The 21,085-nt window shown below is 57.4% G+C and overlaps 10 protein-coding genes across 10 annotated transcripts; 5 read left to right on the plus strand and 5 right to left on the minus strand.

Moving 5' to 3' along the window:
* Window positions 1-340: 340 nt before the first annotated feature.
* Window positions 341-1,311, plus strand: MYCTH_2033463 (uncharacterized protein; the record flags this gene model as incomplete). The annotated part of the gene is made up of 3 exons (XM_003659557.1): window positions 341-481; window positions 566-807; window positions 1,179-1,311. Coding segments are annotated over 3 exons (516 nt in total), but the record flags the coding sequence as incomplete, so codon positions are not given.
* A 165-nt stretch (window positions 1,312-1,476) lies between these two features.
* On the plus strand, window positions 1,477-3,237 carry MYCTH_2296866 (uncharacterized protein). The gene is made up of 2 exons (XM_003659558.1): window positions 1,477-1,747; window positions 2,103-3,237. The coding sequence occupies exons 1-2, from the start codon at window positions 1,685-1,687 to the stop codon at window positions 3,018-3,020; spliced, it is 981 nt and encodes a 326-aa protein (XP_003659606.1). The 5' UTR covers window positions 1,477-1,684; the 3' UTR covers window positions 3,021-3,237.
* A 217-nt stretch (window positions 3,238-3,454) lies between these two features.
* MYCTH_2107102 (uncharacterized protein) lies at window positions 3,455-4,319 on the minus strand (the record flags this gene model as incomplete). The annotated part of the gene is made up of 4 exons (XM_003659559.1): window positions 3,455-3,524; window positions 3,596-3,892; window positions 4,102-4,178; window positions 4,302-4,319. The coding sequence occupies 4 exons, from the start codon at window positions 4,317-4,319 to the stop codon at window positions 3,455-3,457; spliced, it is 462 nt and encodes a 153-aa protein (XP_003659607.1).
* A 593-nt stretch (window positions 4,320-4,912) lies between these two features.
* ganA (glycoside hydrolase family 53 protein) lies at window positions 4,913-6,050 on the minus strand (the record flags this gene model as incomplete). The annotated part of the gene is made up of 2 exons (XM_003659560.1): window positions 4,913-5,363; window positions 5,449-6,050. The coding sequence occupies 2 exons, from the start codon at window positions 6,048-6,050 to the stop codon at window positions 4,913-4,915; spliced, it is 1,053 nt and encodes a 350-aa protein (XP_003659608.1).
* Window positions 6,051-7,370: 1,320 nt separating this feature from the next.
* On the minus strand, window positions 7,371-8,689 carry MYCTH_2107104 (uncharacterized protein; the record flags this gene model as incomplete). The annotated part of the gene is made up of 2 exons (XM_003659561.1): window positions 7,371-7,559; window positions 7,691-8,689. The coding sequence occupies 2 exons, from the start codon at window positions 8,687-8,689 to the stop codon at window positions 7,371-7,373; spliced, it is 1,188 nt and encodes a 395-aa protein (XP_003659609.1).
* A 1,041-nt stretch (window positions 8,690-9,730) lies between these two features.
* On the plus strand, window positions 9,731-11,113 carry MYCTH_2296873 (uncharacterized protein). Its single transcript, XM_003659562.1, has 2 exons — window positions 9,731-10,452; window positions 10,527-11,113. The coding sequence occupies exons 1-2, from the start codon at window positions 9,984-9,986 to the stop codon at window positions 10,847-10,849; spliced, it is 792 nt and encodes a 263-aa protein (XP_003659610.1). The 5' UTR covers window positions 9,731-9,983; the 3' UTR covers window positions 10,850-11,113.
* Window positions 11,114-12,062: 949 nt separating this feature from the next.
* On the plus strand, window positions 12,063-13,754 carry MYCTH_91802 (uncharacterized protein; the record flags this gene model as incomplete). Its single annotated transcript, XM_003659563.1, has 2 exons — window positions 12,063-12,501; window positions 12,754-13,754. 2 exons carry the CDS (start codon window positions 12,063-12,065, stop codon window positions 13,752-13,754), a joined length of 1,440 nt encoding a protein of 479 aa, XP_003659611.1.
* A 649-nt stretch (window positions 13,755-14,403) lies between these two features.
* Window positions 14,404-15,342, plus strand: MYCTH_2296875 (uncharacterized protein). The gene has a single exon (XM_003659564.1). It carries the CDS (start codon window positions 14,552-14,554, stop codon window positions 15,263-15,265), a length of 714 nt encoding a protein of 237 aa, XP_003659612.1. The 5' UTR covers window positions 14,404-14,551; the 3' UTR covers window positions 15,266-15,342.
* Window positions 15,343-15,923: 581 nt separating this feature from the next.
* MYCTH_2296876 (uncharacterized protein) lies at window positions 15,924-19,267 on the minus strand. Its single transcript, XM_003659565.1, has 2 exons — window positions 17,312-19,267; window positions 15,924-17,254 (listed from the first exon to the last, which is right to left on the minus strand). The coding sequence occupies exons 1-2, from the start codon at window positions 19,154-19,156 to the stop codon at window positions 16,340-16,342; spliced, it is 2,760 nt and encodes a 919-aa protein (XP_003659613.1). The 5' UTR covers window positions 19,157-19,267; the 3' UTR covers window positions 15,924-16,339.
* A 517-nt stretch (window positions 19,268-19,784) lies between these two features.
* Window positions 19,785-20,859, minus strand: MYCTH_2313790 (uncharacterized protein). Its single transcript, XM_003659566.1, has 4 exons — window positions 20,757-20,859; window positions 20,507-20,675; window positions 20,310-20,442; window positions 19,785-20,254 (listed from the first exon to the last, which is right to left on the minus strand). Exons 2-4 carry the CDS (start codon window positions 20,663-20,665, stop codon window positions 20,208-20,210), a joined length of 339 nt encoding a protein of 112 aa, XP_003659614.1. The 5' UTR covers window positions 20,666-20,675; window positions 20,757-20,859; the 3' UTR covers window positions 19,785-20,207.
* Window positions 20,860-21,085: the final 226 nt, after the last annotated feature.

A 21,085-nucleotide genomic window follows, 5' to 3' on the forward strand; every position in this document is an offset into this window, starting at 1 on the left:
GCTTAATCGCCCTCCTGCTCTAAGCGCGGGGCGGCCGAGCTCATGAGTCACGTGATTATTCTCACCTTGCTCTCTGCCAAGCTGCCCCAGCGGCATCACCGACCGACAGGTTCAATTGGCAGTTTAGTCGCTCACAAGCACGCGCCGCCGCAGCTTCGTGTCCCGGAAAGCGGCATAACCACAGCATTCCAGACCCGAACCAGCCCCTTTAATCGTCGCTTTCAGCCGCCAACGAGTGCGAATTCGATCCACAGGATCCGAGCAAGGAGGCGGCTTGCGACCCTCCCGATAATCGCTCTCCATCTCTCCTCCCATCGATTGAGCGCAACGAACTGCAACCATGTCGGCATTGAGGCAGAGGGCAGCACAGCTCGCCAGGCAGGCCCGAACTGCTCGGCCGTCTGGCGCCCGCAATGCGAGATCTTATGCGTCGAGTCACGGTCACCACGAGGCCCCTCACACGGTGGAGGAGTCGCTGGGGGTATGTTCGCAATGCAGTCTGGGAACGGCCATTGGCACCGCGCCGTGACGGGAAGCACAAACAGGATGCTGACTGACGGCATAGCCCGCGTTCTACGTCACCGTCGGCGCCGTGCTCGGTTCCGTCTTCGTCTACAAGATCTCTCGCCCCGGCGAGAACGGCGAGCTCTCGACCATCCACAAGTGGGCCCAGAAGCTGGCGGACTACGGCAACGAGTGGGAGAGGAGGAACGAGCTGATGTCGGCGGCGCTCGAGCAGGCTGCCAAAGACAAGCATCTCTTCTACAACGCCGAGCGGAGCAAGCACTTCGAGTTGACCTATCCCGAGTACGTGACACACCTACCTTCCACGCACAACACCTGAGAAGAGCGAGGGAGCATGGAGTCTTGTTCGTCGATGATGATGATGATGCTGTGCGTATGCTTGAATTGGTTGGATCGGGGCCTGGGCTTGTCCTTGGTTGGCTATGCTATGCGTGACAGAGGGGGTCCCTGTTTGGGAGCCGTCTCTTGTCAGGTGCTTTCCACAGGGCGTCCTCTTGTCGAGGCGGCTCATTTCTACCACGGCTTGCAGTCTCGCCAATTCGCGACATTTCGCAGCCGGAGATCCCGATCAACCCTTTCCCTTATTACCGGCGTCATGGCCCTGCTCTTCCTCTGGTTGTAATTGTGTAACAATGCTGACCACGTGACGACAGGGTCTTCACACACGGCTCACCTTTCAACGTCCCCGCTGGGCACTACCCGAAAATAGACAAGGTTGTTGCACACTACCAGAAGCAGTATGAGGAGGAGGAGGCACGCAAGGCAAAGAAGCTATCGGCGGCGGCGGCGGCGGCGGCGGCTGCCTCTCAGTAAGCAACGACGGCCGGGCTTTTCCCGTCTCTGTCTCATAATACCCGTACGTTGCAACACACGGGCCTTTCCTTACCCTGTACATACGGTACCTTACCATAAGAGCTGCCCAATTCCCGACAGCCCAATTTCTCCTTCTCTCTGCAACCATTGCATCTCGTGTGCCACAACCTTACTTCGAGTGTATCGTGCTTTAAACCCCCCTGCTCGGGCCTGGCCAGGAGTGCATCCAAGGGCTACATTAGCGTCCCATTGTCATCTTTTTCTGTTGTTGTTGTCCGCGCCGATGCGAGCTCTCGCCATCCAACGACCATCGCCTGATCCCCGGAAACGGCGCTGACGCACTAGCATGGCGAACCCTTCGGGGGAGTCTGCCAAACATGAAGTCTTCGACGCCTCTAAACAAGCAAAGGTATGGCTATTTCAACTCGAGAGGGGCATCCTTCCTCTCTAACCCCACTCGCAATTGGTTCAATTTTTTTTTTTTTTTCCTCTGTCCTTCATGGCCTGCCTGCCCCACGTTTTCATGCCTACCCGGCTGATGAACTCAAACTGCCTGAATGCCCAGCCAGCCAAGCCCGAATTACACTAGCCACCATTTCTCCGGACTCACCCGCTCAACCCCATCTCTTTCCCTTCCCCTCGTTTATTCCCGACAGCGAATAAAGGAATGCAAGATCTTTAAAAGGAGGGGGGGGGGGAGGGAATAAGAAAAGAAAGAGAAAGAGAAAGAGAAAACAAAGACTAATGATGATGCCCTTCAAAAGCCACCACCTCACTTCCTCCGCAGCCCGCCCTTGGCCCTCCCCGCCGTGCGCATCGGGCTCGTGAGCCCGGAGGTCGGCTACGGCCTGTTCGCGGCGCGGGACCTGGCGCCCGACGAGTTCGTCTTCCACGAGGCGCCCCTGCTGACGGCGCCCTTCAACGAAAAGTTCGCGGCCGACCGCGCCCTCGTGCTGTCGCAGACGGCAGCCTGCCGCGCCGCCCTCGCCGCCCACCGCGACCTCGTCGCCGTCGCATACCCGGCCCTGGCCGCCCGCCTCGGCGTGCCCCCGCTGCCCTGGGAGGAGGCCCGACGCGTGCTCGAGGGCGGCGGGCTGGGCATGAACCTCGTCGTCGGCGGCAGCGGCGGCGGGGATGGCCGGGCCACCACGCAGTTCGCCGGGGCCTCCGTCAAGCAGGCCGAGTACGAGGCGTACACGGCCGGGATCAAGGTCAGCGCGAGCGTGTCCGAGGCCGACGTCAGGCAGGCGTGTCTGGACTTCTTCAAGCACTACGCCTTCCAGGTCCCGCCCAAGGGGAGCGGCGGCGCGGCCGGGGTCGGCGGCGTGAGTGCCCTGATGAACGCCGCTTCCACGAGGGAGGCGTGCATCTACCTGCTCGGGTCGCTCATCAACCACTGCTGCACTCCCCCCGCCTCGGCGTCCTCCAGCTCCGCGTCCCTGGTGATGAAGGGTAAGAATAAGGGGCCCCCGCCCGGGCCGAACTGCTCGTGGCGCATCGGCCCGTCCGGGCTGGCGCACTTTGTCAGGCCGCGGCATATCTGCGTCCAGGCGCGTCGGGCGATTCGCGAGGGGGAGCAGCTCACGTGGGACTACGGCAAGCGGGAGAAGGGATTCGACTGCCAGTGTGATACATGCCGGGACGGGCTCATAGGGGGGCTTGGTTCCTGCCACGTGTTGTAGACGGAGGAGGGTTGGACCATGCCATCCGTAGCCTTGCTTGATCGACACGTTGGGAATTCAAATCCCGCTCTGGGATAAGCCAAGACGATAATAGATGATACTGGGGGGGGGATTGGTCTCTGGCATCGCTAAAACAACTTGCTAAGGGACAGCGTATACCGAGATCACACCGGTCGAAGCAGCGTTGCGTTATTCATCAAGCTTTCGTTCCCAAGCAATATCACCGCCGTGACCATCATTTTTTGTTGTTTTTTTCTGTCATCGAACCGGTTGGACCGAATGCAGCACTCGAATTGCTCCCTGTACTATCTCGTGATCCCTTCCAAGATAGCGTCGGCATTGCCGCATCAAACAATGCCCATGAGCAGAACCGTGTCCCGTTTCGCCGAATCCATGATTGACTGAATGCAAGAACCACCCATATCCCAGAGCCCTTACTTCAGGGGAATGAAACGAGAAGAGTGCGTGGCACCGATACCTGGCCGACCGTGCTTGACAGGCTTGCTGTGCGAGGGGTTAGCAGGCCGTTGTTTTCCGTAAAGACAAGAAAGAACCGGACGGCGGGGGGAACGCACTATGTGATCGAGAACTCGCCAAGGTAGTGGCCAACCATCTCAGGCTTGATCTCCACCTGGTTGAACTCCTTGCCGGAGTAGATACCGATGACGCTGCCGATCATCTCGGGGACGACAATCATGTCACGGAGGTGCGTCTTGACGAGCTCGGGCTTCTCGTTGGGCTTGGCCTCCTGCTTGGCCTTGCGGAGCTTCTTGATAAGGCCCATGGGGCGGCGCTTCAGGCCGCGGTTGATCTTTCTGCGGGCGCGGGCGTGGACAACATCGCGGAGCTCATCGGAGCCGAGGTCGAGGAGACTGCACGGATAAAGTGTGTCAGCATTTCCTCAACTGATTCCATATTTCGTCCCGCATTGGCAAAAAAAAAAAAAATTCGGCCCATCATTCTCCTCCTATTTACTTGGTGTTGTCGCCGGCACCGGGTAATGGAAAGCCTCGTCGTCCCGATCGGCCAATCGGTGCAAAAAAAAAGGCGTGTCGCAGAGTGAGAAGGGAAAAACACCTACTCTTCGAGATCGATACCGCGGTAGGAGAACTTGCGGAAGGCCCTCTTCTTCTTCAGCTCAGCGGCCTCCTCGGCGTTCTGTTGTATGCACGGTTAGCTGGTATGCCCTAGAACAACTGTCCAGAAGGATTCGCCGGTTCGGAGTCGTGGCGGGACTGCGACGGGCGTTCGAGAGCTCGAGGCAGAAGGAGAGCCACGTACGTATTCGATGTCAGCCATGGTTGCGGTTTTCGGTGATCACGGATTTCGCTGTTCGATAGTGCTGGTATCGAAGAGCGAAATTCTAGCTGTCGCGATGATGAGGTGGATTTGACTGCGGGCGGTTTCGCGGGCTGCGTGGATGGTTGGGTCGCTGCTGGCCTGGGGCTCCACTCACAAAAATTCGTAGGGTTCTGTGCCCTCTGGCACCCCGTCGTGCTGTGATTGGTGTGTAAGTAAACTAGTGGCTCTTCCCTCTTGGTCTGTGGCTTGGTTGTGGCCGATGATTAGATAAGGGTCTTGGCACCATGCCTGCCACGATCATAAGATATTAATTGCAATCGCTCGCTCATGCCTGGCAACAATGAAACTCATTCTTCTTCAGTTCCTTCATTCATCTAACTCATACACTTCAGAAAGCTCATTTGCATATGTCACGTGGAATTGAGCGCAGTATGAAGTCGCACGAGAATATTTTCAATTTCCGGAGATCTCTTCATATCTAATTAAGCTGCTTCCTGTTCGAAGGCTACCTCTCTGTTGAGCCCGCCCCAATTCTTCTTGGACCTGGACCCGGGCGCGCCGTCTTACAGCCTTTTTCTTTCTCTCCTGATTCAGATTCTCTGGAAAACGGACAAGCTGGACAAAGCCTGCCCGGATTGCGAAAACATGGTGTTGTCGGCGCACGACGAGCCCAGGTTTGCATTGTGAATCCAAGCGGGTTCCCAATAAAACAGGCCTACGCCGCGGCTTACCGAGGACACGATGTTGGCCACGTTGGTGATGAAGGTCGTCTGTCCTTCCGGCGAGAAGGGGATGTTCTTGACGTCCGAGGGGAAACTGTACCTTGGGTTGGGACAAGAGATTGGCCAATTGGTCTCGACCACGGCAATCTCCTTGTTCCAGGTTTTGGCCATGTTGTCCAAGCTCGATTTCAGGGCGCTCAAGGTTGCCGACGACGAGTAAAAGGGGTAGAACGAGACGCCCATCATGTCAAAGTCGGACAGCTCAAGTGTACCCTGCTTCAAGACATTCGTGTACCACCAATTCTGGGTACCCCAGTCCCTGTTTGGATCCCCCGCCATCAGCTCTCCACATCGACCAGGCTGAGGAACAGGTTATCGGACAAGGAAAGGATGATATAACTCACCATCCGTTGTCGAGGTGGATCATGATCTTTGGCTTCGGGCTGAGCGACGAGTCCTTGATACCCCAAGCAGCGGAGTGCAACAACCGGGCAATGTTGGCCCAGTTCTCGGTTCTCCCTGTGGGCCATAGCAGACCGGCCCGGATCTCGTTACCGATGGACACGATGGTGGGCTGGATACCCGCGTTCTGGAGCTTGTTGGCGGCGTCCAGAGTGTAGTTGTAGAGCTTCCAGGAGAGGTTGTCAATGTCGCTCGGCCACCCAGCGGGCATGGTCTGATGAGCAGGATCGGCCCAGGTGTCGCTGTAGTGGAAGTCGATGTACACGCCAAGCCCGGCAGCCTTCGCCCTCTTCGCGATCGCGATGTTGTAGTCGAGGTTGTAGTTGCCGTCCGCGGGGTTAACCCAGACTCGCTGCCGCACCGTGTTGACGCCATTGGCAGCCAGGATGTTCTCAAGCGGTTGGGCATTCCCGTTGGTGTTCTTGTACGAGACGCCGGCCCGTTCCTCAACCACCACTGAGGACCAATCCACGCCTCTGTAGGTGAGGGCGGCATCCGCGGCGGAGATGCCGAGCAGGCCAGCCACGAAGCGTGTGAGCATCATCTTTGGTGTCGTGCAGCGGGTAATTACAGACCGTCTCTCCTCAGGTTGAGCCTCGAGATCTAGGATTAGGAGGTCTCTCAAGCTGTCTGCGCTGTTTTACGTTGCTAACATTAAAAACGGCGCTGAACGAGTCATTATCACTCCGAGCCTACGGCCTACCTTATGGTGCCGTGCAGTGGGGCCCCTTACCGTTCCTATTCAAGGCATTAGAATAAAACGGAGGATGGACAGCCACTCTCCTTTTAGTCTATTTTGGCCGAGAAGAGTGTTTCAACTTTACACACTAGCACCCCACCAATCAATTGGCCTCCAAGGCTAAGCTGTAGCCTGGTTCTTTCGGGTCGGTTATTGGCAAGGTTCGGTTGAAGCCGATTCAGACCCGAATCTACCACCAATCATACGAGATGCTCGGCACATCTCCTTCCGGGAGGGAGAGTGTATTAACATGACTGGTATAGCTATACAAGTATTGGTATGTTGTTATTCCTCGAGGGTGGAGCCCGGAGTCGGGCCGCCGAGCTTTGTGTTCCGGGGAAGTTGGAGACGAGCGAGGTTGTTGTTGTAATTAGGTTGGGTCGCTTCTTCCTTGCGCGTGCTTGGGTCGTTAACAAGAATTATTGTCCTCCGCCTATCTACCGCGCTCAAGTAGTTCCAACAATCAAATCATACCTGAACGGTCCAACGTGAACCCTCCAAAACGGCAGGAGAAGTGTTCCGCTCCCAACCGGCTTCGCAAACACGGGAACCAAATAAACGAAAAAGGAAAACAAGAAAAGCAAACGAAAAAGAAGACAGAACCGAAAACCAAGATTCGGACTTTCGCTATTGACAGGAAAATACTTACCCCAAAAAAATCAACAACGAAGGCCGAAAAGGAATTCTCGACCACACACCCCCCTTTGATATAATCATCCCCGAACGCGGAATCCCCGTCACGCCAAAGTCGGAACAGACCAGTCAAGCCAATCACTGTCCACGAAGCCCAGGACTACCGCAAATGATGCCCAGAGGCTTCCGGTGTCCGGAACATCTTGCGATTCTCACAATCTTCAGAGCATCAGACATGGCCAAGCAGCAAAGACAGATTTGCCAAGCTAATAGTCCTTCACTTAGCCGCAATATGTGTGCGTGTGCGATGGGCAGCGTGATGCCCAGTGGTACGCCTGAATATTGTCGGCTAATCCTAATCCCGCAGTCAACCAGCCCCAATCTGCGAAGGACGGCCCAGACCGCTAAAGAAAACATCGAACCAAAATCTGGCACCCTGAATACCGGGTTCATCAGTAGAGCGGAGAGGTTCTAACTAGGCCTTCCTGGAGATCAATCTGCCACTCTCCAGACAAGCTTCTCCCCGGACACGGCCTGATCTCGAAGCAAGTCGAGCGCTTTCTGTGCCCGCTCAAGCAACGTCTTCCCTTCTACCACCCTCTGTTTGTTAGGCTCAATCACGCCCTGTTCTAGTAGAGCCGGGACTATCTCTGGTTGGAGATGGTCCCTAAGAAACTCGTTCTGTGAGATCAAACGGTTAGTCAGCTGTCTGCAAGAGACGAAGAAAACAAGAGAAAAGGGAAGGAAGGAAGAAAGAATGAAAAAAAAAGAAAAAGAGGAGGAGGCCCCTTTTTTTTTTCCACTGAACATACCTTGTGGTAGAGGAAGGTCCTGACGCCCCGGAGCTCAACGCCGTCCTTCCATTCCCCGGGCAACGCTTTGTTCACGTCCATCTCCAGCTCCGCCGCCCGGTCCTTGCCGGCGTGCACGTTGATGACGGGCAGCATGACGGCCACCCTGGTTCCCTTCTCGGCGATCCTGGTCAGCGGCCGCAGGGAGCCCTCGCGAGAGCCGATGCAGTCGACGACGTACGGCAGCCGGGGCCTTCCCGGCCTGCTGCTGCTGCTCCTCCGCACGACCCTATCAAGATACGCCGCCACCGCCCCGGCGGCGTCCCCCTCCCGGTAGTCGAAGCACGCCCTCGCCCCGAGCCCCCTGAGGGTCTCGTGGTGCTTGCCCGCCGCGACGGCCAGCACGTGTCGGTATCCCCAGTGCCGCAGGACCTGCAGGACGTACATGCCCACGCTGCTCGCGGCGCCCCACACGAGCACGACCTCCTCCTCCTTGTCGTCGTCGTCGGCGGCGGCGGCGGCGACTTCGGCCCCGGGGACGGGCCAGGGCAGCGGCAGCCCGAGGTCGGCCACGACCGTGTGCACGGCGGTGACCAGGTTGGCGGGGACGGCGACGGCGGCGTGCATGTCGACGCGGTCGGGCACGCGGCCGAGCTTCCAGGCGGGGACGGTGGCGTACTCCTGGAAGGCGGCCTCGCGGTCGCTGCCGTCCTGCACGAAGCCGAAGACGCGGTCGCCGACGCGCAGGCCGGTTGCGGTCCCGGGCCCGACGGCGACGACGGTGCCGCCCACCGTGATGCCCAGGATGAAGGCCTTCCCGCCGTCCTCCGGGGGCACGCGCAGCCCTCCCGCGACGCGGTGCAGGTCCACCGGCGTGGAGGAGGTGTGGGTTACGCGGACGAGGACCTCGCCCGCGGAGGGCGGGATTGTTGGCACCGTGACCTGCTCGACGGGCTTCCCTAGAGCGGTGATGGCTATGGCGGCGTGGGTTGCGGGGACCGAGGGGGGGAGAGAGGCCATCTTGCTATTAGTTGATGAGCGACGCACGGGTGGTGATGTGATGGTGTGGTCCTTAATTAGCGTTGATTAATTGGTGGTGCAAAGGATGTGTCCGGAACCGTTCCAGGAGACGCTCTCGTCGCGGACAAAGGTAAGCGGTTGCGACTGTGATGAGCGAGGGTGGTGTGAGGGCACTGATGATGCTGTTGCCCTTCCAACAATAATAGAATAAATATATGTCACGGTCTTGGGTCCGTAGGAAAGGTATTATCTGACAATGTTATCTTGTGCCCAAACAGATGTTGGCTAATTACCCGAGATATTCAAACTAATTATTCGGTGTTTGAAACTCTGGATGCTAGGGGCTGCTTAACTGTGAATGTAGGGCATAGGCATGTATGTATGTACAGTATATTCATATATATATAATCTTTACATATTCATGACCAGTTCGTTCGGTTTGGCCTATTAAAGGGACTCGGATCCCAGATTTGTCAGCTGCCCCTCTATTACTAAACCCGAGGAAGCTTCGTGATTGTCAGCGGTGGATGGTGGGAGTGGAAAGTGACAAACGCAAAAATTTGCGCTTTCGATCACTGCGAAGCGTGGTTAACAAGCACTGGAAGGAGCAAGCGCACTCTAGCAATCGCTTTTGTTGGGCGCGGTTGCTCAGAGAGGCAAGGAGGGTGTCGAAGTGGCTCGAATTGACGACCCGAGTCCCTGTTTCCAGCGGACCCCAAAAATGGCCTTCGCTGCTGTGCTCCTGGTACGAAGCACATAGATCCAGCATTTTCCTGTTTTCTTTTCGGTTCTGTTTGTCTCGTGACGATATTAGTTACAGCTTGTGCAACACCGGCCGATTGCCTTTTCCGGAAATCTCATCAACCGTTGAAATCGTGCTTTGTCAGGAACCAACTTGGTATTTAAGTGGTAAGCTCAGAGGCGCCATAGTGTCTCGAAGGAGTTTGTTTTATTGGGTGCGGCCTAGGCTGCGGGGCTAGGCGGCCGCAGGGACCAGTGGGATGCTTGTTTTCGTTCCAGGCACTGCAGGCAATGCAGCCGGGCGAAGCACCTCTTGCGGCAATCCTTCAATGTAACGCGCGCTCGCAATGTCCTGACTGACCACGACGTCGAATCCGAACGCGTGGCGATACAAACACTTTTGCCGTTAGAGACCACTAAACACTCAACGGGCGTGAATCCTAGTTACTCGCAATTGTTTACAACGCCGGTTCGGGCAAACACGAACGAACTTGCTTCGCCGTTCCGATTCAATTAGGCTCCTCACGGCCTTTCTACGCCAGCGCTGCCCACCATGGCGTCTCCGAGGCGTATCCGTGTGATTACCTATCTGGTCCTGGCCGCTATTGTCACGCTCCTCTTCCTCTCGCAATCCCGCAGCGCCGACTCGCAGGCGCCGCAAGATTTCTACGCCAAAACCGTCAACGCCATGGACAGACACCACGCGGCTGCTGGCCAGGCTGGCCAGAAACCTCTCGCCGATCATGGTGTGGGTGCGGATGGAGATATCGATGAGGACGACAGCGTCCTGTCCAGGCAGTTGGCCGACCGGCTGCGGCAGGCCGAGCAAGAAGCGAAGGAGAATGCACAAGCCAAGGGACCCAACAAGCCCGAGACGCCCGAAGAAGTCGTTGGCGTAGGAAGTTCCGCCCGGGGTCAGGAAAGGCCTGCGCCGGTCGAGAAAGCCCGAGAAGAGCCCGAGAAGACCGAGAAGGACCACGAGGTGGAGGCGGAGCTGAACTCCATCCTGAAGAGATCCCCAGGTGAGTGTGTTCCTTCACGCTCCGCGGTCGATCTGCTGGAAACTGGTGCGATTGCTGACATGGCCCGGTATCAGTCATCATCTTCTCCAAGTCTTACTGCCCGTTCTCCAAGATGGCGAAAGGTATCCTCCTTGACAAGTACATCATCGAACCCACCCCTTTCGTCGTCGAACTGGACCAGCATCCCCTGGGGGCCAGGATTCAGGCGACACTGGGCGAGATGACGGGCAGGCGAACGGTCCCCAATGTCATGATATACGGGCAGAGCATCGGCGGCGGCGACGACATCTCCGCCCTGGACAAGGAAAAAACCCTGGCCGACAAGATCGCCTCGCTCGGGCAGGGTCGAATCAGCGTCTCCCTGCGGTTCGCCCAGAGCGCGCAAAAAGCTGGCTAGATTAGACCCCGCCGGCTGGGTCTTCCCGAGCCCCGTGTAGACGCAGCTGTCGATCAGTCAACGGATGCTTCGCCACATCAAGTGAGGACAGGGTCCCACCGGACATGTCCCTACATGCAGCCACTCTTCGAACACATGTTGAGGCTTGTGTCCCTCTCGCTGAGCCTGGTGTGCAGGGAGGCTACCTCGGTTTATAGGCTCAAGAGCCCGGTTGTTTCTCGATTGGCCTGGTGCCTGCAAGAGCGAGAACTCGCCGTCGAGAGTCAGAGAAAGGCTGCCGGCTGGTCTAGGCCAGGGGTGAGCGGTTCTTCAAGGCCCCTGTAGGCCGTCATTTCTCCAAGCTTCGTCGGCCAGGCATAGGGCCGGTCTTTACAACTGTTACTGGAATGGCGTTACAATCCAGGACGCCAAAGTTGCTTGGCCAGCGTTGGCGCATCGACCCGCCGTCCCATTCCACGTAACCGGTTACCGACCACCGACTTCCGGCGCAAGCAGCACGTCGTTTAGCTCACGCAGTATATGTGACCGATGGGTCGTGTCAACCATATTTCGCTCTCGACGGCTTTTAAATCGGCGCCAAATGCCCTTTCTTATTGGCGTAATGCTTTGTTAACCCAGTGTTGGAGGATCGGCAGGTCTGAATATGAACGGAAGATTTGGAAAGGATATTCATTGTGGCGCAGCAATAGCAGTGAATGATGGGTACAAGTGATGACTCCTTTGACACATTGGACGCGTTCTCAATGAAGCTTATCTGGTTTCAAAACGCAGGTGACCTTGGACTCGGATAGCTGAGTGCTCGTCCCTTATCTCGGTCTGTTTTTAGGTCAGGCAAGGTCCTGCGGAGAACACCATTGGCAATGAGGTGTTCTCACAGAAGGCTTTACCTGTGAAAGGTTCTGGCAGACTCGGGATGTACCTGTCAGTTGTGGTTTAACAAGGAACTAGATGGACTCACATCTGTGCTGAACAACAAAGGGGACTGGGATCAACCGCAACGTCTATCAACGATGGCATTGTCTGCGACTTTAAGAGAACAAACTTGGACGAACAAAGGAGACACAATGAGTATATATAATAAACCCGGGCACCTTTTGTCGCTCCTATCGGTCAGATGTGTCCATGGCCTACCGGTTTTATCTCCTTATTACTGCGACCGAGGCAACTACTATACCACCATTTCGCATGCAATACCGGCAGCACAAGGCACAAGATGTGTTTCGTCGAGCAAATGCATTACAAGTGCGGTCACAAGAATCAGGGTAAGGTGAGTAAGTGCCGGAAGTTTCTGGCTGCCAATGTCGGCCATCTCTTCCTCCGGAAACCGGTGGATTGCGGCAACGCCGTATTGATCCACCATGACCTCCCCGGCATCTGCCTCACCTGCACCGTAAGCCAAGCCAAGAAACTGATGGAAAAGAAGAAGAGACGAGAGATGGAGCTGCGGAAACAGGAGCAGCGGCGACGAGAGCGGGCGCAATTCACCGCCCAAGCGGCCGCGGAGAAGAAGAAAAAGGAGGAAGAATTGATGCGGCGGCAGAGAATGGAGCGGGAGCGGCAGCGGAAACGGAAAGAGAGAGGTCATGCCATGTCGAGAGAGGAGATGGAGGCTCTGCGGCGAGAAAGGGTTGAGAGAGCGAGGAGGGAGAGAAGTAAGTCAAAGGAGGCTCACTCCGACAAAAACATGCCGTCGAAAACAAGGACGGCTTACAGCAATATGGGAAAGGCTTCCACGAGGCCGCCTGACTTACCGGTGGGCCGGCAGCCGTCGTCGACGTGGTCAGAGACGTCACGCGAACCGGCCCAGGCTGTCGGTCGGGAGCCAGACCCGGTAAGCCGTCCTCCAACGAAAACGACCAGCCGGCATGCGCCTCCTGAGACAGAAGCTAACCCTCCAACTCCAGACCGTCGACCACAGGAAACGCGAGACCTACCTGCAGTGTCATCCACCACACCGAGCATGAGTCGGCCCGGCAATCCGATTTCGCGCAGCAACGAGCACCACTTCCGACAGGACGGTACAGCAACTCTAAAGGACCCTCGGGGGCGGACACGGAATGCCGAGACAAAACCTCAGGTAAGACCTCAGGTCGACACCCTTCCCGTTCAAACTGTGGCTGCCAGGAAGCCAGTCGTGGTGAATCCTCCCGTCAGCGGAATACCGCAACCGTCCCGTGCGAGGCTGGTCGCGGCTCCGTCGACCGGAGAGCAGCGACGATCGGGGGTCGAACAGGGACCGCCGGTCCCACCAAAGGACCCCTGGCGCCCACACCATCCGAGCCTGGCCCCGGCCCCCCTCAGCGTACCGCGATCCCGACCGGACGGCTCCGCCGGCGCATCCGCGGGTCAACCGAGCCGGAAGCCGGTCGGCCACATTCGTGAAGGACCCAACACGCCACCGGCACCATCCCAAAAGACGCAAGTCCCCCAGAGATCGGTGACAGTTCCTGGCGGCGTGAGCAGCAGTAGTGGCGGCAGCAGCAGCCGAAGACTCCCCAGCACAGCAGCGCCCGCGCAGAAGAGCAGCCTGCCGGTCCCGGCGGGCTACAAGCCCAGCGCCGTGTTTGCTAACCGCCAGGGAAATAATAAGTCGGCAACGGCAACGGCAAGGACGCCGGCAGAGGCGGCAGCAGGGGCGGCGGCATCGGTGGTGGCGAAGGTGAGGGCGAGGGCAAAAGAGGCCGCTGCGTCGTCGTCGTCGTCGTCGTCGTCGTCGTCGTCGCCGCCGCTGGTGCGCGGGAAGCAGCAGGCATTACCATCGGCCAACAATACTGCGGCGGCGCCGCCAAAAGAGGAGAAGAAGAGCCGCAAGAGCTTGCTCAAGAAGATGATGATTGGGTTGGGCAGCGATGAGTCCTTCGAGTGGGTGTCCAAGGACGCTGCGCGGATTGAAAGGGGCGAGTGAGTGAGTCCGAGTGAACCTAATTATAATTACAACATGTAAGTTGGCGGAGGAAGGTGGGGGAAGGTTCACTTTGTTTGGTTGATTGATCGATATCAATCGATAGATCGATACCGGAAAGAACGTGAAATCCTCGGATTATGCGCGGTAGGTAATTAGTTAGTTGATCACTAGCCGCAAGTAACCCAGGAGAGGCGAGAGAAAGAACAGACGGAAAAAAAGATCAATCAGGAGCGCTATTTTGGCTTTGATATTTTTTTTTCAAATCTCACTGCATTGTGATGTAAACAAAGGATTAAATTTGATGAAGAACTGAAGTCAATTGATAGATGTGTGATGAGCTTGACAGTAACAATCCCTAACAGGAAGGATATGGTGAATGTAATATACTTTGTATGGTATAATTACTACGAGTGTTGCTGGATAGCGGTGCTCCCGAGAAAGTGGCGGAAAGAGCAGCTGAAGACAAGGGCTAGTTCTAAAAAACCAAATATGCGTCCCCAAGACGCCACTCAACGTTGCTGCTCCTTCCGTCCCGGAATGTTTGGAACAAAGGGAGGTTGTTGAACTGAAAGAAGGCCCTTGTTCGCCGAGGCAGAGCCGAACCCCTGCACAAGGGGGACCCACCAAAATCTGCCGGCCCGGCGACCGACCTTCAGGTCCAATCCACCGAATTTTCCAACGCCAGCTACCGACGGCCAGCCCATCGCGGAGCCGACACCGCACCGTGACGGCTCAAGACTCGCTCAACACCGATCCAATTAATTGGACGCGCCGGAGACCCAGTCAATCAGTCAGCCATGAGCAGGGCGTTGCTGCGCTCCGTGCTGGAGTTGCGCGCTCCCGTCGTGCGCCTCGTCCCGTCCATTCGCCCGACGACGATAGCGACGCCAACTACCACGACGACCAAGACGGTGACAGCGGTAGCACCGACAGTGCGCTTCTTCAACCAGACCGCTCAGCACATCGAGTCCTCCCACCCCGACCCGACCATCGTCGCCAACGCCGCATCATCACAGCAGCAACAACAGCAGCAACAACAACAACCACAGCAACCACAGTTCCCCTCCAAGCGGGAACCGCCCCGACAGCCTCCCCCCGTGACGGCCAAGCCGATCAGCGACTCGGTGCGCACGCTCCTCCCGGTCCTGGCCGCGCAGCCGGGGCACTACATCACCATCCACATCCACGGGCGCCCGTACCTGGTGACGGAGGGCGACAGCGTGCGGCTGCCGTTCCGGATGCCCGGGGTCGAGCCGGGCAACGTGCTGCGCCTGAACCGGGCCTCGATCCTGGGCAGCCGCGACTTCACCCTGCGCGGCGCCCCCTACATCGACGAGCGCCTGTTCGAGTGCCGCGCCGTCGTCACGGGCACCGAGGCCGAGCCGATGCGCACCATGATCAAGAAGAAGCGCCGCTGCCGCCGCGCCAAGCGCGTCACCAGCAAGCACCGCTACACCGTCCTGAGGATCAGCGAGCTCAAGATCCGTACAGACGTGCTCGACGAGGCCTGAGCTGGGAAAAAGGAGAAATTGCCAGGAAGGGGAGGAGAGAAGGGGGGGAGGGTTGATCTCCTTGAGACAACTAACTGGGCTTGGTCCTCTTGGATTTTTCAAGTGCTTCGCTCGGGGAGTGGTGAATGCATCCATCCGTGAGGAGAGAGGGTTGGAGATAGCAGCAGTGACCAACGGCGGTAACAGACACAAGAGCATGGCTGCTGGTCTCTACCGCCTCGTTTGGGGGGGAATGGCGTTGCTACGCAGCCGTACCCGTCCATCGAGAGAGGTCGTTTGTGGACTTGAGCCGTGGGGCGGGGCATGAAGGAGTAGGGTCCGGTGTGGTCATGTCACGCAAGCTTGTAAGATGGTAAAGGAGGGCGCGTGGGCGTGATAGACATATGTATGTATCATACACACAAAATGCTATTGTACAGATATTCCCAGTCTCTGTCTCTCGTACCCTGAATGTTCGTCAGGGGGCCGCTGTTTTCTCGAGCAGTCTTGCTTCGCCTTTCCTACTCTCTCATTTCGAGATATGCTATGGATGCATTCAGCGGCCTGGAAGAGGCGATGCAAATCATCACCGACACAGAACACACCCGAAAAAAAAGGAATAAAAAAGAGATAAACGTGTATCCCAAGCAGGTCCTTCCTGCTTATGGTTCGCAGGATGTGTATCTCAGGGCTGCGAAATCTATCAAGATCAACAACGGAGGCATTGAAACTTAGCTACCTCTGCAGTGGAGAAGGCCACAAGTTCTTTATTAGAGCGCATAGCCAAACCCAAATTATTAAAGTGAATACATATCTGCTAAACGCCTCGCAGCAGTTGCTTTGCTTCATCGTGCGGAGGCCTCAGTGTCCAAAAAGCTCTAAGCTCGTCAACCCCGAAACTCCTAGCTTGCAAGCCACCCAAAATCTTCAAACAACAAAAGAGAACAAAGTTCCTTTCCAGCCAGCCCCGGGTATATAAGAATGCGAACAGTGTGGGGTCTTGAACATCAAAACAGTTCTCGTCATCATCCGAAGAAAATCGTACAATCAGCGTCGCTTTTCCTTTCCCAATCCAATCCAATCCAATCCCTGTAGTTAATGCTGTTTCTCAGCACCTGCACCATTGCCACTGGCAGCAGCTCCACCTGGTCCGGCCCCGCTCCGCATGGCCAGCGATTTCTTGCAACTAGCCCAATACGCTGCCGGCCACAGCTTCAACACCTCGGCATCCGCGGCGTCTCCGCGCCGAACACGCTGCGCCACGTCCCAGACCACGTCGCGCAACAGTTCCTGGGTGATCGGGATCACCTTGCCGTGGTCGGCAGCGGTAAAGACATCGCTCGACAGTTCCATCGGATAGAGGAAAGGATCGGTTGGGCAGAGCAGCTCCTCGCATGTCGGCCGCTGCGTCTGATCGCGGTTGAGGCAGCGCTTCATGGTGCGGAGGAGGCTCGGCGGCACCCGGACGCCGTGCTCCGTGTGCTCGGGGAACTCGATTGTGTGTGACCAGTCTTTGATCGCGTTCACGCGGGCCATCATGTTGGTGATCTTTGCGAAGGGGCATTGCCCGTACACCATCTGGTACAGGATGCAGCCGAGACTCCATATGTCGCTGGCCTTGCCGAGTTTGAAGTGTTTGGGCCGCTGCAACGGTGGCGCGTTGACCTGCCCATTGTAGGCCGAGGTGAGAGCGTACTCTTTGAAATCCATCAACGACTCCGGAGACATGTAGTTCGGGGTGCCGATCTGGGCGTCGCGGTGAACATTAACCGTCATATCGGTTTGGATGGCGTTAGCGATGCCAAAGTCAATGACCTTGAGTCGGCCTTGGGCAAGCACGAAGTTGGCCGGTTTCAGGTCTGTGTGGATGATATCCTTCTCATGCACTGCCTGCACACACTCGACCATTTCCTTCCACCAGTACCGGACAAAAACCGGGTCGAACCGGCAATCCTCCGATAGGCGGCTGCGGAGGAAAGTGTTAAAATCAAGCTCGCCAGCTTCCAGCACCTGAGACAAGGTTAGTAGAGGGCCGTCTACCTAGAGGAACTTCCGAGTCCGACTCACAAGGCTCAGGGTTTGCTTCTCGGCGTTGAATTCATGGTCGATTAGTTGGATGACTCGGTTGACTCCCGCCAACCGCTGCAACAAGTCGATTTCGCCGTGGTAGCCCTTGATGGTCCTCTCGTCCAGGTTCTCGAGAGACACTCGCTTCAGGGCCAGCAGCTTTCCGTTTTCGGCCGAGACGCGGTAGACCTTACCGGACCCGCCGCGACCAAGGGAGTCGATCCTCGTGTACGTCTTGCCGTTGACACGAAGCAAGAACTGCCTCTTCTTGCTGGCTTGCGCGGCGGTGGAAGCGCCCGCAGCAGCAGTGGCCGTTTCGACAACCGACATCTTTGGTGGAGGTGGCGGGGCGGGTCTCTGGGGAATGTTGTGAGACCTCGCAGTCAGAACATGGTTATTTGGAGCGCCATGAGCTTGGCCGTGAGGCTCGACGGCCTCCGGGTTGCTAGGCGCGACGGACTGCGACGGTGCTCGCTGATTTATCGCCGAGGGCGGAGGATTAGCCGCCCGCATAGAGGCAGGAATCACGGGCGCGATCTCGGAGGGGCCCTCGTTTTCCTTGTCCTGTTCGGCAGAATCGGGCGCGGGAGGGGACGGGTCTTGGAAGGCCAACGGCAGATGATGGTGTTCCGGTTTCCTCTGGCTCACGGGCGTGATAAAGGTCGACCTGTGCCTACGAAGGGCGGCTCTGGCCGAGTCTTTTGCGCTAACAGGACTGCCAGAAGCGGCGAAATCGGGATATTCAGAAGCGGCTGATGGCGCGACCTCCTCCTCCTGCTGCTGCTCCTCCCGAGCTTGCTGGCTACCTGGTTCGTTGCCCGAGCCAGGTGCATCGGCCTCAAACGGGCCATCAGCGTCATCCTCGCTCTGCCTCCGGCGCCCGCGGCGAGCAGGTCCCGACAAAAAGCTTCCTGGAGTCCTCCCGACTCGCTTGACTCGCAAGGAGGCCTGGGGAGCCACAATAGGTGGCGCAATGGCCGCTGCGGAGGCATTCCGGCCCTCGACTTCCGAGGACCGTGTGGTGTACTTGGGACGTGCATCAGACGAGGCACCTGACGGCGGTTTCTGCCCCGACGACCCGACGGCTATCCTGACTGTCCTCACTGGAAGAACCGGAGTCTTGGCTGGTCGATCTTGCTGCGCCGCCGGGGACGAAGCCGTTTTGGCCCTCGACCCGTCTGCGCTCTCTGGTTGCTTCCCCCGGCTGGACGACGAAAAAGAATTTCGAAGACTATTCCGGCGGCTCCCGCTTGCGCCATTGGCCGAACTCGGCGCGTTGAGGCGGACAACACGTTTCCTTGGGGCGGGACTGTTGTCTCTGCTGCCGACCGGCGACGGGTTTCTGGAAGAGTGGGTGCTGCCCCTTCGAGAATGGCGAGTCACGCGCGCCGCTTGCACGGGAGACTCCTGGTCCCTGGATGCAGGCTGAACAGGGGCGGGGATCGAGCCTCTTCTCGAACCAATGCGTGAGTGTGACCCACTGGGTGGTGTCGGGGGCTGAGAGGCAGGCGCGTTGTTGGAATCGCGGGTCCGCTTCCACGAGGACTCCTGGTCCCCCCCCGTGGTTGCCCGGACTGGTGCAGGAATCGAGCTCCCCAGTGATTCGGGCGAATGGCGAGCACCAGTGGCCGGAACGTTGGTGGAAGACGACGCATCTGAGACGTGACCAGCACCAAGCAATGCCTTGGTGATGGCGCTCAGCTTCATAGGACTGAGTACTTCATCGTCGGAGCTGTCGTCAAGGTTGCGGTATTGCGCTGACTGGCTACGGAGAACCAATCTTGTCGATGTCCTCCTCCCCACCGCAGCCTGGCGGCCGTCCCTCTCTGCTGGCGTTGGCGACATCCTGGTGTGTCGATTGTGGACGTCAATGTCAAGTTGAGGGCGGGCTGTCTGCACGCGCCAGAGGCTCCTTCCTCGGCGCGGATATGGCGAAGTGCAAGATTGCCAGCCCCCCTCCGGAAAAAAAAAGCTACGGAGCGATGACGTGAACGTAGACCCCGGGAACGCGAGTCCGTCAAATGTAATGATGAAGCAGGAAGCAATTGTGTCTCATCGGCGGCGAGCGCTAACTGCTGAAGCTTGCGAATACATGCATGTGATGTTTGGGGGAGGAAGGTTCCGTTGATGGAGAGCTTTTGTGGACAAACAGCTCAACGGCCCACTCAGTACCGTCGAAATTGCTCCAAATTGTCCGTGCGGGCCATGGTTGCAAGCGAGAAGAGCTCCTCTCACGCGTTGACCGGGCAACGGGCCAATTAGACAGCATGCACGATTGGCCAAGCGCGTTTCTCGCGTCAGTCCGTCATGCACGGCATATTTGCCTAAGGCAACAACCATTTCGCGCCATTGAGGGCAGGTGGGGCTTCATGAGCTACACTAGTCTAATCCGTAGACCTTCTCTGATCCGTATACTTTCCCGTCTAGTTTAGCACAAACTCGATGGCAACTTGCGCTCAGTCAGGCCGAAGATCACAGAGCAGAACTGGTTGTGTGACTAAGGTACGGAATACTCCTGGACAGTTGAACGAGGTGCATTTCGCCGCGGTAGGCTGCGCATGGCCTCTCAATGTCGACGGAAGTCGAATCTGGGTCTTCTCAGTCCCGCCAATACGGCAAGCAACATGCCGCGGGGATCGCGCTGTTTGACAGATCGAGCTTCGATACAACGCACACTTCCGGAAATCACAAAATGTCCGAAGAGACCCTCGCACTTTATTGCTCCAATCTATGTAGCTCTCCGCGTCAGCGGAAGCGAGGCCCCGGACATCCCAGAGACCTGGCACTGCGGCCCATGCAACTATAACGCAAGGAACGCCGCAGATAGCTGTCCAAGTGGCAAGGTCGTTTCGGAACTGCGCACGGCAACTTTTCGATTGCGACCGTGGCGGGTTGCTTAGTCGAAGAGACCGAAGCCCATATCCTCGTCGGACTCCTCCTTCTCTGTGTGAAGACGTTAGTCAGGTCGGCGACTCATCGGTCTCCGGGGAATACCTACCCTCTTCCTTCTTCTCCTCCTCCTTGGCAGCCTCAGCGGCAGCACCGCCGGCAGCAGCGGCAGCACCACCAGCGGCAGCACCAGCACCGCCAGAGGGGACGGAAGCAAGCTTCTGAGTGCCCTCAGCAATCAGCTGTATCGTGTCATGTTAGCAACTTGAAACCTTTCCGGAGACAATTTTTCCTGCGCCTTCGCACCTCGTTGATGTCCTTGCCCTCGAGCTCCGAGAGGAGCTTCTGGAGACGCTCATCATCAGCCTCGATGCCGACGGAGCTGAGAACACCCTTGATGTCGTCAGCCGAAGGAGAGGCGTTGCCACCGAGGCCGAGGAGGAGGTAAGCGGCGAGGTGCTTCATCTTGAAAGTTCTGATACGGACCCGTGTCAGTTCCGGCGCTTTACTCTTGATTTGCTTCGCTGAGCCGCTTGTTGGCGAGGAAAAGACTCACTTGTGGGATGCTGGGAGAACAAGAGAGGTCAATCAGTTTTAACCGCAAGTTGGGCGGAGAAAGACTCTTCTTAGTTCTGGTCGGCGATGGCGGGTTACTGAAGGAGAGTTGGCGGCACCGATTTATTTTCCAAATTCTGCAATTGTGAGCCCGCAATTTCAGACCCACTTATCACATGATCTGGATGTTTAGGGCACTGCAAGCTACACTTGGAAGCCCAGCGTGCTGAGGTAATGATGCCAAGCCATATCCCCCAGAAGCCGAAAGCCCAGGCCACCTCCCAGTAGTTAGGTTTTTTTTGGGAGCCAAGTAGGTCCAGTGCCTGGGTA

This window comes from Thermothelomyces thermophilus, chromosome 1, assembly GCF_000226095.1.
Source record: "Thermothelomyces thermophilus ATCC 42464 chromosome 1, complete sequence".
In the NCBI taxonomy this organism is placed as follows: domain Eukaryota; kingdom Fungi; phylum Ascomycota; class Sordariomycetes; order Sordariales; family Chaetomiaceae; genus Thermothelomyces; species Thermothelomyces thermophilus.

Bases quoted from the DNA above. Each gene is read 5' to 3' on its own strand.
- MYCTH_2296866 (XM_003659558.1), top strand. From the start codon at position 1,685: ATGGCGAACCCTTCGGGGGAGTCTGCCAAACATGAAGTCTTCGACGCC. The intron at 1,748-2,102 runs GTATGGCTATTT...GCCCTTCAAAAG, and splicing joins ACGCCTCTAAACAAGCAAAG to CCACCACCTCACTTCCTCCG.
- MYCTH_2296873 (XM_003659562.1), top strand. From the start codon at position 9,984: ATGGCGTCTCCGAGGCGTATCCGTGTGATTACCTATCTGGTCCTGGCC. The intron at 10,453-10,526 runs GTGAGTGTGTTC...GCCCGGTATCAG, and splicing joins CATCCTGAAGAGATCCCCAG to TCATCATCTTCTCCAAGTCT.
- MYCTH_2296875 (XM_003659564.1), top strand. From the start codon at position 14,552: ATGAGCAGGGCGTTGCTGCGCTCCGTGCTGGAGTTGCGCGCTCCCGTC.
- MYCTH_2296876 (XM_003659565.1), bottom strand. From the start codon at position 19,156: ATGTCGCCAACGCCAGCAGAGAGGGACGGCCGCCAGGCTGCGGTGGGG. The intron at 17,255-17,311 runs GTGAGTCGGACT...ACCTTGTCTCAG, and splicing joins AGAAGCAAACCCTGAGCCTT to GTGCTGGAAGCTGGCGAGCT.
- MYCTH_2313790 (XM_003659566.1), bottom strand. From the start codon at position 20,665: ATGAAGCACCTCGCCGCTTACCTCCTCCTCGGCCTCGGTGGCAACGCC. The intron at 20,443-20,506 runs GTGCGAAGGCGC...GACACGATACAG, and splicing joins AGGGCAAGGACATCAACGAG to CTGATTGCTGAGGGCACTCA. The intron at 20,255-20,309 runs GTAGGTATTCCC...GTCTTCACACAG, and splicing joins GGAGGAGAAGAAGGAAGAGG to AGAAGGAGGAGTCCGACGAG.